Here is a 12,750-nt window from a genome sequence, read left to right on the forward strand (position 1 = left end):
TTGCAGCTCGCCGCCGCGCTCTCCCTCGCCGGCAGCGGCGGCGGGCGGGTGGCGAGCGCTCGGAACAGCCGGTTGTTTAAAATCCTTCTAGAACCGTTTCTAATTCCCCCTTGCGCCGGGGAAGGGAGAGCGCGAGCGGGGGGGGAGGAGGAGCCGAGGGGGCGGGGGGGGGAGGAGGAGGGAGCAGCCCGTCCGGGTCTCCTCCTGTCACTCACCGCGCGAGGGGCGTGCCCGCCCGCCTCGCCGGCCAATGGGGTGTGTGTGTGGCGGCGTCTCCATGGTGACGGGGCTGTTCCCGGGGAGGCTGTGATGGGTTGACAGGTGCGTGACAGTCGGAGCTCTCTGCAGGCATGTACGGCAAAGGCAAGAGCAACAGCAGCGTCCCGTCCGACAGCCAGGCCAGGGAGAAGTGAGTACAGCCCCGCGGGCCGGCCGCGCCTGTCCGCGGGCGCGCACCCTGCGCGCAAAGTAACTTTCCTGCCGGCGGGGCGGGCGCGGCGGGAGGCCGGACGGACCGAGGGGGCCCGACGGGAGGGGGCAGGCAGCCGGGGCCGCGCCGCGGGGCCGGGAGGGGCCGCTGAGGGGAGTCCTCGCGGCGGGACAGCGGTCGCCGGGCCCGGGGGCCGTGAGCGGGCACCCCCCCTCCCCCACGCCTTCCGCGGCCGCTGCTCCGCGGGGCGGGCGAGCGGCGCCGGGCTCGCTCCCGTCCGCCCGGCCCTCCGCGGGACCTGGCGGCGCAAGGTGCCGGGACAACTTGGGTGACAAAGACCCTCGGCCCGGGGACACGGGGGACACGGCGGGGAGAGGGGTGCTGGCGGGGGCCGCCTCCCGCCGTTTCCCAACTCGCCGCCTCGTAACTTTTCCCCGGGACCGCGCAGCTCCGGCGGCCGCGGCCCCGCGGCGCATTGTTCTCCGGGGCGCATCGCATCACGGGGCGGGGGGCGCCGCGCTCCGGCTCCCGCCCCGCCGAACAAAGGTGCTGCCGGGATGGGCTTCCCCCCTTTTTGTTGTTTTTTTTTTTGTGTTTGTTTTTTTTGGGGGGGGGGGGGGGGGGACGGGGGTGTACCGGTGCGCAGCGGGGCTCCCTCGCACCCCCCAGTCTGAATCCGACTGGTGCCGAAACACCCTGCGAAAACTACTTTTTTTTTTTCTCTTGTTTCCCGCGGGGAAAAAAAAGCGAATAAAATCTTGGTCTGAACCGCGCGAGGGGCTCCTTTATTCCCTCTCCCCTCCCCATGTAGACGCTCCCCGGCTCCGTGGAGCGGGATGAGACCGCGGGAAGCGGCGCGGAGCGGCCCCCCCTGCAGCGGGAGGGCTGGGGGTGCCTCCCTCCCTGCCCCTGACCTGCGGATAGGACAGGCGGGGAACGAACTGGGGAGGAAAACGAGTTTTTGGAATGGACGGCGTGTCTTTAAGTTGTCTGTAGTGGCGGCTTCTTGGCATTTCTGAGGCCGGTTTAGCACGGGGGGAGGCGGCGGTGGTGAAGGGGCAGGAAAAGCCCGTGTGGGGAGGAGGAGGAGGAGGTTTCAGCCCGGGGAAGGTCGGGATGAGGCTGCTGAGGGGGTCGGGAGGTTGAGACCTCCAGGCAGAAACCAGGTTCGCACCTCTCCGCTGCAGAAACCGCGTGGATCCAGAATTGCGTTTAACATCAGGCTCAATACTGATGAGTTTCCCTTCAGGCAGTTTGTCTTGAACCTTCACCTAGAAGGTGTTTTTTTTGGTGTGTTTTTTTTTTGTTTGTTTGTTAGTTTTTGTGGTGGTGGTGTTTTTTTAAATTTATTTATTTTTTTCTCCTACAGTGTTTTAGACACTGCCTAATTCCAGAGGCTGGCATGCATACTTGCTGGAACAGAGGCAGGCCAGGCATCTCCGTTGCTACAGGAGAGGGAGATGCTAGGAGAGATTTAAAGTGTCGTTATGTTTGGGAATTTCACCCGTAACTTTGCAATGGAAAGGTAGAGGAAGACAGAGGCAGCGCTGATGTGGGATGTTAATTGCTGAGATGGAGGGGGAGACACAACTTGGGCACTAAAATCTAATCAACTAGTGGCACTTCTCACTCCCAGTGTAGGAATAATTGTAAAAATAATTGCTGAAGTGGCTACTGGAAACACTGTTTATTGGCATAGCAAAATTATACAATTAAACCGTTTTCTTGTCTTACATAGTTGCAGATGTTTGCCAATACACTTGGTAGGTTCCTGAAGGGCACAGTAGGGTCACACTGAGGGACTAGATAAAACACATCTATAGGGCTGCGGTTTGCTGGATGAGAGGAAGATCTTGTTCTTTTAATTCTGCGTTGCAGAAACTGCCCAATACAAGCCCCACACACAGCTCTTCTGGTCCTAGGGGAGAAACTTCAAGCTGTTTTTTCAGTCTTCTTCTTTCACTGTAGCCGAATTTTCTTTTGGATTCTTGCTGCCATAAAGCACATAATATTTCATGTGTTATGAAAATGCTTAATAATTTTCAGGGCAAGCCTGCCAAACTGACCTACTGCCAAGTAGCAACTGCCCTCCTAAGTAAAGTTACGGGGGGCCTGCTAGATGGTGCTGTTTGATTTAAATACACTTTGTCTTCCACTCCCTGTAACAGCTGGGAATGTGGATTCCTCATGTATAGATTATTTTATGCAAAACACTGAAATGTATCATTCTTAAATCTTAGACTTGACAGATCGGTAACTTCTTGGTAGCATCTACTCACAGATAAACACAACTGGGAGTTTAGAAACACCCTCTTCCTCTCTCATCTCCTTCCCCCCGCATAACCATCCTTTAGTGGAAAAAAAAAAAAAAAGAGTTTACGATGTAGAATACAATTGTATAGTCTACATTCCAGATTTTTTTGCATTACATTTTTTCAAGTGTGTTCTTAGCAGATCTGGTTACATCATTGCTATTTGCATACACTTTCTTTTTGACATCCAAAAAGCTGTGATTGTTTTTTTTTTTTTCTCATTACCTTGTTTTAAAGCCACACAATGCTTCTCCCAAGGTGATGCATGAGTTCTTGTTCTGCTCGGAAAAGTTGCCATTGAATTACATGTCTCTGCGAAGATACAGCTCTGACTTCTGCATGAGATTGTGTTAATTTGAAAACCACAGAGAAAATATGTATGTTTGACGGATACATTAAGTATTTATTTAATCAAGAACAGGATTATAATGATGATTAATTTGGAAGTTTTTAGAATAGAACGCTGTCGTGTCTCCTCAAGGTTTTAAGTGTCTAAAATGTGTAGCCAGTAACTGATTTCCAAAATACACTTATAATGATAAATACGCTACCTCGGGTTTGGACGGCCTAATTATATGGAACATGTTTCTTCCCATGAGGGTGTCTGCCGGCGGCAGGACTAGGGTGTGAAAAGAGTATTTATCAAGTGTGGAAAAGATGTGTGTTGTTCAGACCTTGTTTGTAATCAAGGATGTGATATATTTTACAGACCAAGCAGGTGCCAGGTATGTTTGTAGTGTGGTATCTCACTATATGCTGTCTTTAGTATTTATTTCCTTGGATATTATGTAATTTCTATTGAAATGAACAAGTTTTGCAAGTAATTTGTAGTAGCCCTTGGCAGATTTTCAGTTCCAAAGATGGCATTCGTTTTATGGTCTTTCCCTTTGTCCCCGCTGCCTGACCTTTGGGGTAAATTATCTTTATTGTGTAGTTTAACAACACATGTGAAGTGTAGATAGATGAATTTGGGAAAAATAATACTTAATTTTATGCCAGAGAGCTCACTGCAGCACAGCTAGTAAAACACTAAAAATGAAGGCACATGGTACCTGTGAGGCACGAAGAAGATGAGAGAAAAGTCACGAATAGTGTTGTGCTCCTTCTTCCTGTTCTGGAACAGCTGTGGTTTGAGTTCAGGCCATTCCTATCACATAAAGGATGGGAAAGTTGTGTTGATACAATAGTAGCTCATCTAGCACTCCTGCTATGCCAGGGCCAAGTAATACTCACCGACATTGTAAAAGGAAAAATAATACAGTTTTTCTAACCATCCTCTTTTGTTATCTCTTCATAGCAAATATGTATATTTTTCCTTATTCCTTAAAACTGGATTAATTCGGATGAAGATATTGGATCTGCTGACATCTCAATGAATGGTGAAACCGTGTAATCTTCTAATCTTGCAGAAAGAAGGGCAAGACTATACAAATCTTGTATAGCTTTTCAAACAGGACTTTTGTAGGCATTTGCAAATGAAACTCCCTAGCTATATATAATAAGTTAGAAAATATACATAGAAAATGAGTAAAAAAGAGCATATAAGGAAAAGTGAATTCTGAAGAGATTATGTGTCTTGCCTAAAGTTGTCTTGATCTTTCTGTGGTCTTCTAAAGCAGTCTTTTTCCCAACATGTCCATACCTTATTGGGGCTCAGCAGACTTTGGATTTTTTTTAAAAACTAACTGGGTGGCTAGGGACTACAATTTACATTGATATAAAAGGATGCATGATCAAAATAACAACAAAGAAGCAAGTGTTGGAGTCGGTTATTGATCGATTTTTAGCTTGAAGTGGAGGAGGACACAGAGAAAGTGAGAACTCTTTACTGCTGCTATCATAGTATTCTTGCCCCATTTTTTGCATGACCCAGGTTGTAAATGTTTCATGAGTTTGCTCCTGTCCAGGTGGTCTCATGGAGGAAGATGGGTATTTTCCTTCTCCACTTTCTTTGAAGAAGAAAGAAAATGTCTACTTTGTTGTTTCTGCTCAAGTCTGTTTTGGATGGCTGCCTGTTCGGATGTACAACTCCTTTATATGGGTGGTGTGGGTGCCTGCCTTGGTAGATCTCTCTTCCCAAGCTGGAAGGTGTAGTGGAATTCACACAATTTCTGTCTTTTTCTCGTTGCTGCCCGTCGGGTTCTCTGTAAATAGAGAAAAACTCACCAATGCTTTCCTCATTTGATTCTGCTGCTGTTTAGGAAAACAGATTTTTGAGGGCTTTTGAGGATCTGTGGATTTCTGGAGATAATTTGTTTTGGTGGTGTTGTGTTATGTGTTTTTTATTTCCTTCCCCTCCCCACCCCCAATTTGGAAAGACAGCATTACATGAATTTTCAACAGTTGGGTTACCTCTTTTCACTGTAACGTTTGTAAGCTACATGGTACATAAGAATAATATACAGATTAAAATTAATTGCCTTCAGTGTTAAATTTGCTGCTCATCCCTGGGAAGTGGTGAGCTAGTTTTACAGGTTTCAGGTGGTGAAAGGTATATTGATCTTTCTCTTCTTTTTTTTTCCCCATTGGAAATAAAATTGCTGGTTTAATCCAGCCTATTTTGCAAAATTTATGTTCGATGGACTGATTTCGTCAATCAGATCTAACTTTTAAGAGTTGCAGGTATACTCCTCTGGGAGTCTGTGAACAACATTTTTTTCAATTTTAGGAGAATATACTTTTTAATAAAGAAGAACACAGAAGGTTCTGGAAATAGGAGCTATTTCTCAGTATTTGTTGTTGATCACAGTGCGTCAGGTCCTCCTTTACGCTGCACAGGTATGTTGTACAGCATATGAAACTATTTCAGGTCATGTATGTGCTGCAGTTCGGACCACTAATAATAACTCCTTTTGTGGTGGAGCTTTAACAGGTCCTGATAGTCGGAGCAATAGGTGTGGTGGACCGTAGAAACATAACTTCAGTGCAGCAGTGCCCCAAAATACATACCTGAATTTTAAGTGTACTGCTGGTGGCAGGGATGTTTGTTTCCGTGCAGTTAAGCACATACAAATACTTTATTGAACTGGCAAGAACAAAGTTAAAGAAGGTGCTTCAGGTTCTGCATTGCTTTCTCTGGGCAACTGATCGACTCACAACAGGTTGAGGTCTCTTTGTCCTATGCTTTTCCTTAGTGATGAACATCGTGAGGTGTCTGCAGCTTTCGTAAGCTCTGTAGTGCTGAGCAAACTTTTGCTGCTGAAGAGCAAGGACTTTGAAGCCCACTCAGACCCACTGGATACAGATGCAGTCTTGACTACAGTGAGCGTGATTCGGGCTTGGCTAAGAGATAATTAAATCTTCCTGGAGGAGACAGTAGTTAGCAAACCAGTATATATTAATAATTCGTTTTGCTTAAATTACAGGCATATGGTAATGTCACAAATACTAAAGTAGCCAAACAAGATTTTCGTAGTTTTGCCAAACTTTAACTGATTGGGTGGAGAGTTTGTAATGGCATATGTAAGCCTTGTGCTGATTAATTTAATTTCTTTATGTGTATGTTCAGTTGAAATGTTTGGTCTCATTTTGAAAACCAGGCAAAGAAAAAATTTGTTTTCCAATGTTTTATAAATTCTCGCCACTTTTACTGTGGAAGACCGTTAATACCACTACCCTTTGAAACACCTGGAAACTAGTTGAAAAAGGATGAGGGGTTGTAATCCAGGGATGTGTCTTTTGCCATTTGCATGACAAAGCATCAGAATTTAGCCAGGGTACAAGCTTTTCCAAAAAGACCACTTTGCATGTGCTTAGGGCTTACTAACTGTAATCGCTGAATATTTCATCTTTGCTGGGAGTGCAGCAGATTGTGGGATCAGAGGAGCTACTTGGGGAGAGAAAACAGGACTGGGCGCTGGTGGGAAGGAGAGTGTGGATTTGGGCAGTTGGAGCCTGCAGCTGTTGAGATGCCAGGATGCAGAGATAACAGGGGTTGGCCCTTGGAGGAGGGTGGAGTAAGTGGGTGGACGTGACTGGTCTGGAGAGAAGAGACAAAGCCTTGTGCCTTAAGGGGGCTGGCATTGTGATCAGCGATCTGGGTGGGAGCTGGAGGATCTAGACAAGGACCATAGATGTGGTGCAAAACCCGGAGCAGAGCCAGGACATCGATGCCTTCAAGGAGACAGGTCAGAAATTGGAAGGTTTTCTTAGGTTAGGAGAAACATACTGTCCCTATAGGTACTGGGAAATGACCATTCCTTTGCTGCCAGGAAGTACCTGTGAGACTGAGGGGTAAGACATCTTATCCCCAAGGTAAAACCTACAAGCTCCTATGAAATACTGACTTGACTGGAATGACAGAGAGGTGTGTGATAGTCCTCAGACCTGTAGCTCAGATGAGATGTCAGAGGTTCGGAAGGGACAGGTGGGATCTGCATTCAGAAGCAACTGGGATAGTTAGCTTTGTCCAAGTGCAGTGTCTGGGTGTTGTACTTGCATGTTCAATAATGTTCTCTTAATTTGGAAAATATGGATGTGTACTAAGTGTTGTTCTTGCTTAGTCTCATTTGCACATTCACTGATTTTTGTTTTCCCCCCTCTGGAAAAACTTTGCGTTTTCTATTGTTCAGAATAAAGCGTTGTTTTAATAACAAGTAGCTATTTGATAATTTTCTATTTTGCTGTCACGTGATATGTTCCTTATGACTGACTTGCTGTTTCATAGCACAGCTGTTACTAGAGGAAGAAGATGTTGTTTCTTTGATGCCCAGCACTACGACGTGTGGGTCAATGTGCATCAAGCCACTCCTGCTTGCCCACCCATTGTAGAAACAGCAGTAAGGTGCACAAAGATGAAGAGCAAAAATATTTAATGATTATTGGGTGCCCAGTTTGAGATGTATAGTTCTGATTTTTTTCTTGAGCATCACATAAAACACTGGTGTGTATGTACAACTTCCACAGTCTGTTTTCCCACTGATTCTAAGGATGAGATGACCGTTTTATCATGTCTCGCATCCAGAAGATGAGGAACAGAAAATCATTCATCCCCTGCACAGCTGGGTGGTTTATGACACAGAGGCATCCTGTGGCATGCCCGGGGGTGGAGGACCATTTCAGGCAGTCTCAGAAGGACCTGTCTGCAGCATGGTCCAGTCCACACCACAGTCTGACATCTCTGGGTACAGCCGCGGCTTCTCCCATGCTTGGACTGTGATGTCGTCCAGGGCAGGATGGAAGCAAGAGTCCTGTGAGCTACAGAACAGGTGAAGCCTGATTCCCTGGATGTCTGTCTGCTTGATGCCGTTCTGTGGTGTTCCCGTGAAAGCAAACAGCTGAAGCAACTTGCAGAAATGTAATTTTTTTTTTTTTTTTTTTGAGACTGCTGTCTCTGTTTTTGGATATACTTGAAAGTGGAAAATGAGCTCAGAAGTTATCCAGGGTGGACAGTTGCATACTTGCACCTTGCAAGCCTGCGTTCCGTAGTGAGGCAGACCACAAATACATGATAGTGTGATTCAGGGTGGCATTGTGATTAGGTAGAGCCGCTTTGTGATGACGGCTCCATGAACCCTCAGGGTGCAGAAAAGGGCATGATCCTGCACAGCTCTGCGGGTGCAGGTAGTTAGCAGTTGCTCAAAACAACTGCTTTTAAAAGTTTTCTGGAAAAGCTTCTTTGGGCACCAGCAAGAACACAGCTAGATGATGGCCAGAAAGGAGTGCTGGTCCAGGTTGGGTTGAAGCTGAAGTTTCTTTTTCAGGTGCCTGCTCAGTTGAGCCACAGACCTTGATGTCCACATTATTTAGGTATTGATCAGGACATACACAGATGTTGTTTCAGCCACCGAGAGAAGACCTTCCTCAGATAGCAGCAAACATGTTAATTGAGAAATCTCGATAACCTTTGTGCGTGCTTCTCTAGGCTTTAGGATATTTCTCTCTTCCCGTCCCAGGAAGGCAACAGATGAGAACATAGAATTTCTTTTCTAAGAAACTGAAAGGTGGCAGTAGTCGAGACCATAGCGTCCTAGTTTCTTTTCTTTACCACTTAATTAAATATAAAATATTAAAAAAATATTAAAAAAACAGATAATTTTTATGGTGAGTAATTTTTTCCCCTTCAGATCTTCTGTGATTCTTCTGGACTTCTTTTGTTTTTTTCTCCATATTATTAGTAGTGTGTCCAGGTCAGAGAGTAGAACTGAGCAGAATGAAATAATCAGCTCTCCTTTGAGATAATGTATACTCCTTGGGTTTTATATACAAAACGTTGCTGCTAATGCTCCCTATAGTCCCTGGAACACTTGCCTGGTGGGTTTTTTGTTTGTTTGTTAATAATCCATTTTGCAGTCCACATGCCTTCCAGGTTCTTTTTATAATACCAATTATTCCCCATTTCATATTTCTGTATTTCATTTCTTATTTGTGCAGATAGTACTCCGCATTTGTCTGTATTGAGTTTTCTCTTATTAACTTTCCTTATTCTGTTTGTGTCCCCAAAAGGGCTTATAATATTTCCCAACTTATCATGTGCACTTTTGCATTTCTATATACAACTCATTAATGGAAGTCTTTTAATAGAATTGGCTTAGGATAATAAGAGCTTTCTTGGAGTGTTGTCTTATTTGTAGAAACATACTGATAATGACTCTTTCATTATTTTTTTTAATGATGCTGTACACTATTTTTTCATTTAATGGAGAATGTTTGCTTACGTAGAGATCATGTGACAGAGTAAGAATCAAAACTCATATATCTTAACTTACAGTAAGCCATCCATGTGTTCCTTTTTACTGTGCAGTCTCCCTTCCAACTAAACCAAGCTGGCAGGTTTTTCTTGACACAGGATATTGGCTTTTTTCTTATCTTTATATTCTAAAGGTGTTTATAAATTTGTTTCTGTAATTGTTTTCTGTATATTTTTTGATAGTCAAGCTGATGTTTGCATGAAATTTCTTTTTAAAAATGTTTTATACATGCTGTGGCATGCTAAGATTTTTTCCATTTCTTGATTTTTTTGGTTTTGTTTTCTCCCATACCAGACTAATGTAATGTGTAATAATTGTGCTCATCATGTGAGTGCTTGGACAGTCAGGCAGAGAAGTCATTATCCCACTTGGTGCTCGTCAGGCCACATCTGGAATACTGTGTTCAGTTTTGGTCCCCGCTGTACAAGAAAGTTGCGGCCAGGCTGGAGAGGGTCCAGAGAAGGGCCACAAAGATGGTCCAAGGACTGGGAAGCTGCCCTAGGAAAGACTGATAGAATTGGGCTTGTTCAGCCCTGAGAATGCTTAAGGGTGACCTCATCACCATGTGCCAGTATGTAAAGGGTGGCTACAAGGAAGATGGAGATCCCCACTTTTTTCCCATGGAAAAAACCAGGGGCAGTGGGTACAAGTTACTCCTGGGGAGATTCCAGTTGGACACAAGAGGGAAATTTTTCACAATGAGAACAATCAGCCATTGGAATCATCTCCACAGGGAGGTGGTGAATTCCGCAGCACGGGACACTTTGAAGATTCATCTGGACAGGGCGCTGGGCCATCTTGTCTAGACTGTGCTTTTGCCAGGAAAGGCTGGGCAAGATGATCTTTGAGGTCCCTTCCAACCTGGTATTCTATGATTGTGTGACATTGGACAGCTCAGTTCTGCTCACCTGTATCTCGCTTGCTTCACTGCCATACTCTCCTAAGTGCCTCTCTATGACTGTCCCCTAAGCTCTTCCTCTTCCCCTTCAACATCCACATCCTAGTTTTAGGAAACTGTCTCCATTTGTGATAAAAGAGCCAAAATATGAATTAGTATAATTTATGTTGCCGATTTATTTTCTGGAGGCTTTGCAAAATGCTTGCAGTCCTTGGCCAAGTATGTTGGAGTTCTGGGTTCTAGTTATAAGCTGCACCCACCCATGAAAGAACAGTGGATTTCCTTCTTCTGAGTGTATTGAGAGCACGCTTTTTTCCCACCTTTTGTTCTGTCCAATTATTAATTAGGAAATTACCATTTCATAAAAATCTGGGTGTAAGAAATGACACTTCTGATGGCAGGTGTGGCTTGTCAGCTGTGGTTGTGGATTGTGAGGGTTATCCAGCTCCTCAGTGCGTCATCGCATAGAATTCACAGACTGCTTCTTCCCATCCTTTTTAGGCTTTACAGTCTGCCTTTGGGCTTGTATTGTGAAGTTCAGTTGTTCAGGTAGAAGCACTTAACTGGAAGCTGACCTTATCTAATGGGTTTGTAAAGTTAATAACAATGTTCCACTGTTGCGGTTAAGTATTTTTGCAGGTAGTTACAGGAAGGTAAAATACTATCTATGTTTTCCGTGGTAATCAACTTAATGCTTATAAAAGAGTGGCAGTGTTAGTCTTGGAAACAGTTTTATAGATTGAAAAAATTACAGCAAAGTAAGTGGTAACCTGAGGTAGCTTGTGTTGTCATGTTGGCCTTTCCTTGGGAAGGGCTGTGCTTTCTGAAGATAATACTTGAGTGCAGAAATGGAACTATAATTCCTTAATAAATATGTTGTTCTTGACAGTCTTGGGACAAAATGGATCATGTGGCTGACAGGCTTTATGGCTGTGTCATAAATATTCCGTGATTTATGAGGCTGGAAGTAAGGATGCCACCCGATGCTTCTGCTACGGAAGTTGTGGTGCTTTATCAGATCCTGTAATTGCAACAGCAAGATTTGATAAACCAAAACCCCTTTGCTTTCTCCATGCTAAATATCTTTATTTACTGTTCTTCTCTCTCAACCAACTGTCAAAGAACAGAGGCCGGGTTTGGATGGCTCTGGTTACTCCTGCTGAAGCCAGCCTTTGAGTTGAGGCGGTGGCAGCAAGTTGATACGGTTGGGAGTGTGGATGAGTTAATGAAATTCCATCTGGTATTTTGGGAATAATGAAGCTCCCCTGCCAAACCTGAAGCTGCCCTAGAAGTGAAGGTTGTGACTCCCATTGACAATCTCTTGAACTGTTCAACTCCTTTAATTGTTTATTACTAAAACCCTCCTAAATTAGCGTATATCGCGTAGTTCTGCCTTGAAAGGTGAAGAGTAAGTCAAAGGCCTTTGAGTGATATAGTGAAAAGTTGTCTGAATTTAGTACAGCTTCTATAAATCCTTCCTAAACTTCAGATCACTCGTCTTTGGTGGTGGACAGCAGAACTGCTGGTGCCTCCTGCCACCATGCTCCCTTCTGCAGATCAGAAAGGCTCCTGTGATAATGCCAGTGTTAATAAAATATTTATAGACTATTTTACATGGAGAGGATGCTTTAAAAACTTAAAGGCGTGTATCCTGGCCTGAGGAATTAAGTTTGTTTTTCCTGTGTGTTTATATGCATGTTGTAAGATAATATAAATGAAAGTTGATTTTCTGGTTTGGAGTAGGAAAAGTACGTGATCAACAAATAAACACCTAGAGCTTGCACACAGGACAATACATAAAAAAATACAAGGCTAGAAAAGATAAAGGAGAGCTTCTGATGAGAAGATGAAGAGCAGTGTGAGAAATGCAGAAATATGCCTCTAGTAATGGTAATATGCTTGACAAGCAGATCTGAAAGGTACAACACATTGGTGTTTCTGACTTCTGCTGCAGCTCTTCAAATTCAGTGTCGCTTTTAATTTTACTATCTGTACATCTAATTCTTTATAAAAAGAAAGATGTTTACTCTTACGAGACCAATATCTGCAGACACGTGTAACTGCAAACGTTTTTAGACATATTTTAAAATACTTCCAGAAATAAAATGAGAGACTATAATGCAGCAAAAAGCAAAGGTGTATCTTGTGCTTTGAAGATGCAAGACAAATAATTTTTCCAGCTTTAGTTGTGGAATCTACAAAGAGCGAATGAAAAAAATATTTTGAATTATTTTGCAGAACATCTTAAATAGATGATTAAAACCAAAATCAGATGGGAATACTGGATGTAGGTATATTTGTATCAGTTCTAGTAACGGAGATAGTTATTTATAAATCTTTCCCAATATTCCCCAAACAACCCTGTAGGTCTGTAGTTAATTATTTAAAATCAGATTAGAAAAAACTTTGGAGTTGCCTGCT

General features: G+C 43.9%; 1 protein-coding gene across 6 annotated transcripts in view; it reads left to right on the forward strand.

Annotated features, from left to right (window-relative positions):
- Positions 1-254: 254 nt before the first annotated feature.
- Positions 255-12,750, forward strand: part of SSBP2 (single stranded DNA binding protein 2) — a 176,599-nt gene continuing 164,103 nt past the window's right edge. For 2 of the 6 annotated variants that reach the window (XM_071802456.1, XM_065860536.2), the window contains exon 1: positions 264-409. In XM_071802456.1, the coding sequence (XP_071658557.1) occupies positions 351-409 (59 nt within the window). In that variant the 5' untranslated portion in view covers positions 264-350. Of the gene's footprint in view, positions 410-12,750 lie in introns of all 6 variants that reach the window. The other 4 variants (XM_065860534.2, XM_065860535.2, XM_071802458.1 and 1 more) reach the window with 3 other exon arrangements.

The sequence above is a fragment of the Patagioenas fasciata genome, chromosome Z (genome assembly GCF_037038585.1).
Source record: "Patagioenas fasciata isolate bPatFas1 chromosome Z, bPatFas1.hap1, whole genome shotgun sequence".
NCBI lineage: Eukaryota > Metazoa > Chordata > Aves > Columbiformes > Columbidae > Patagioenas > Patagioenas fasciata.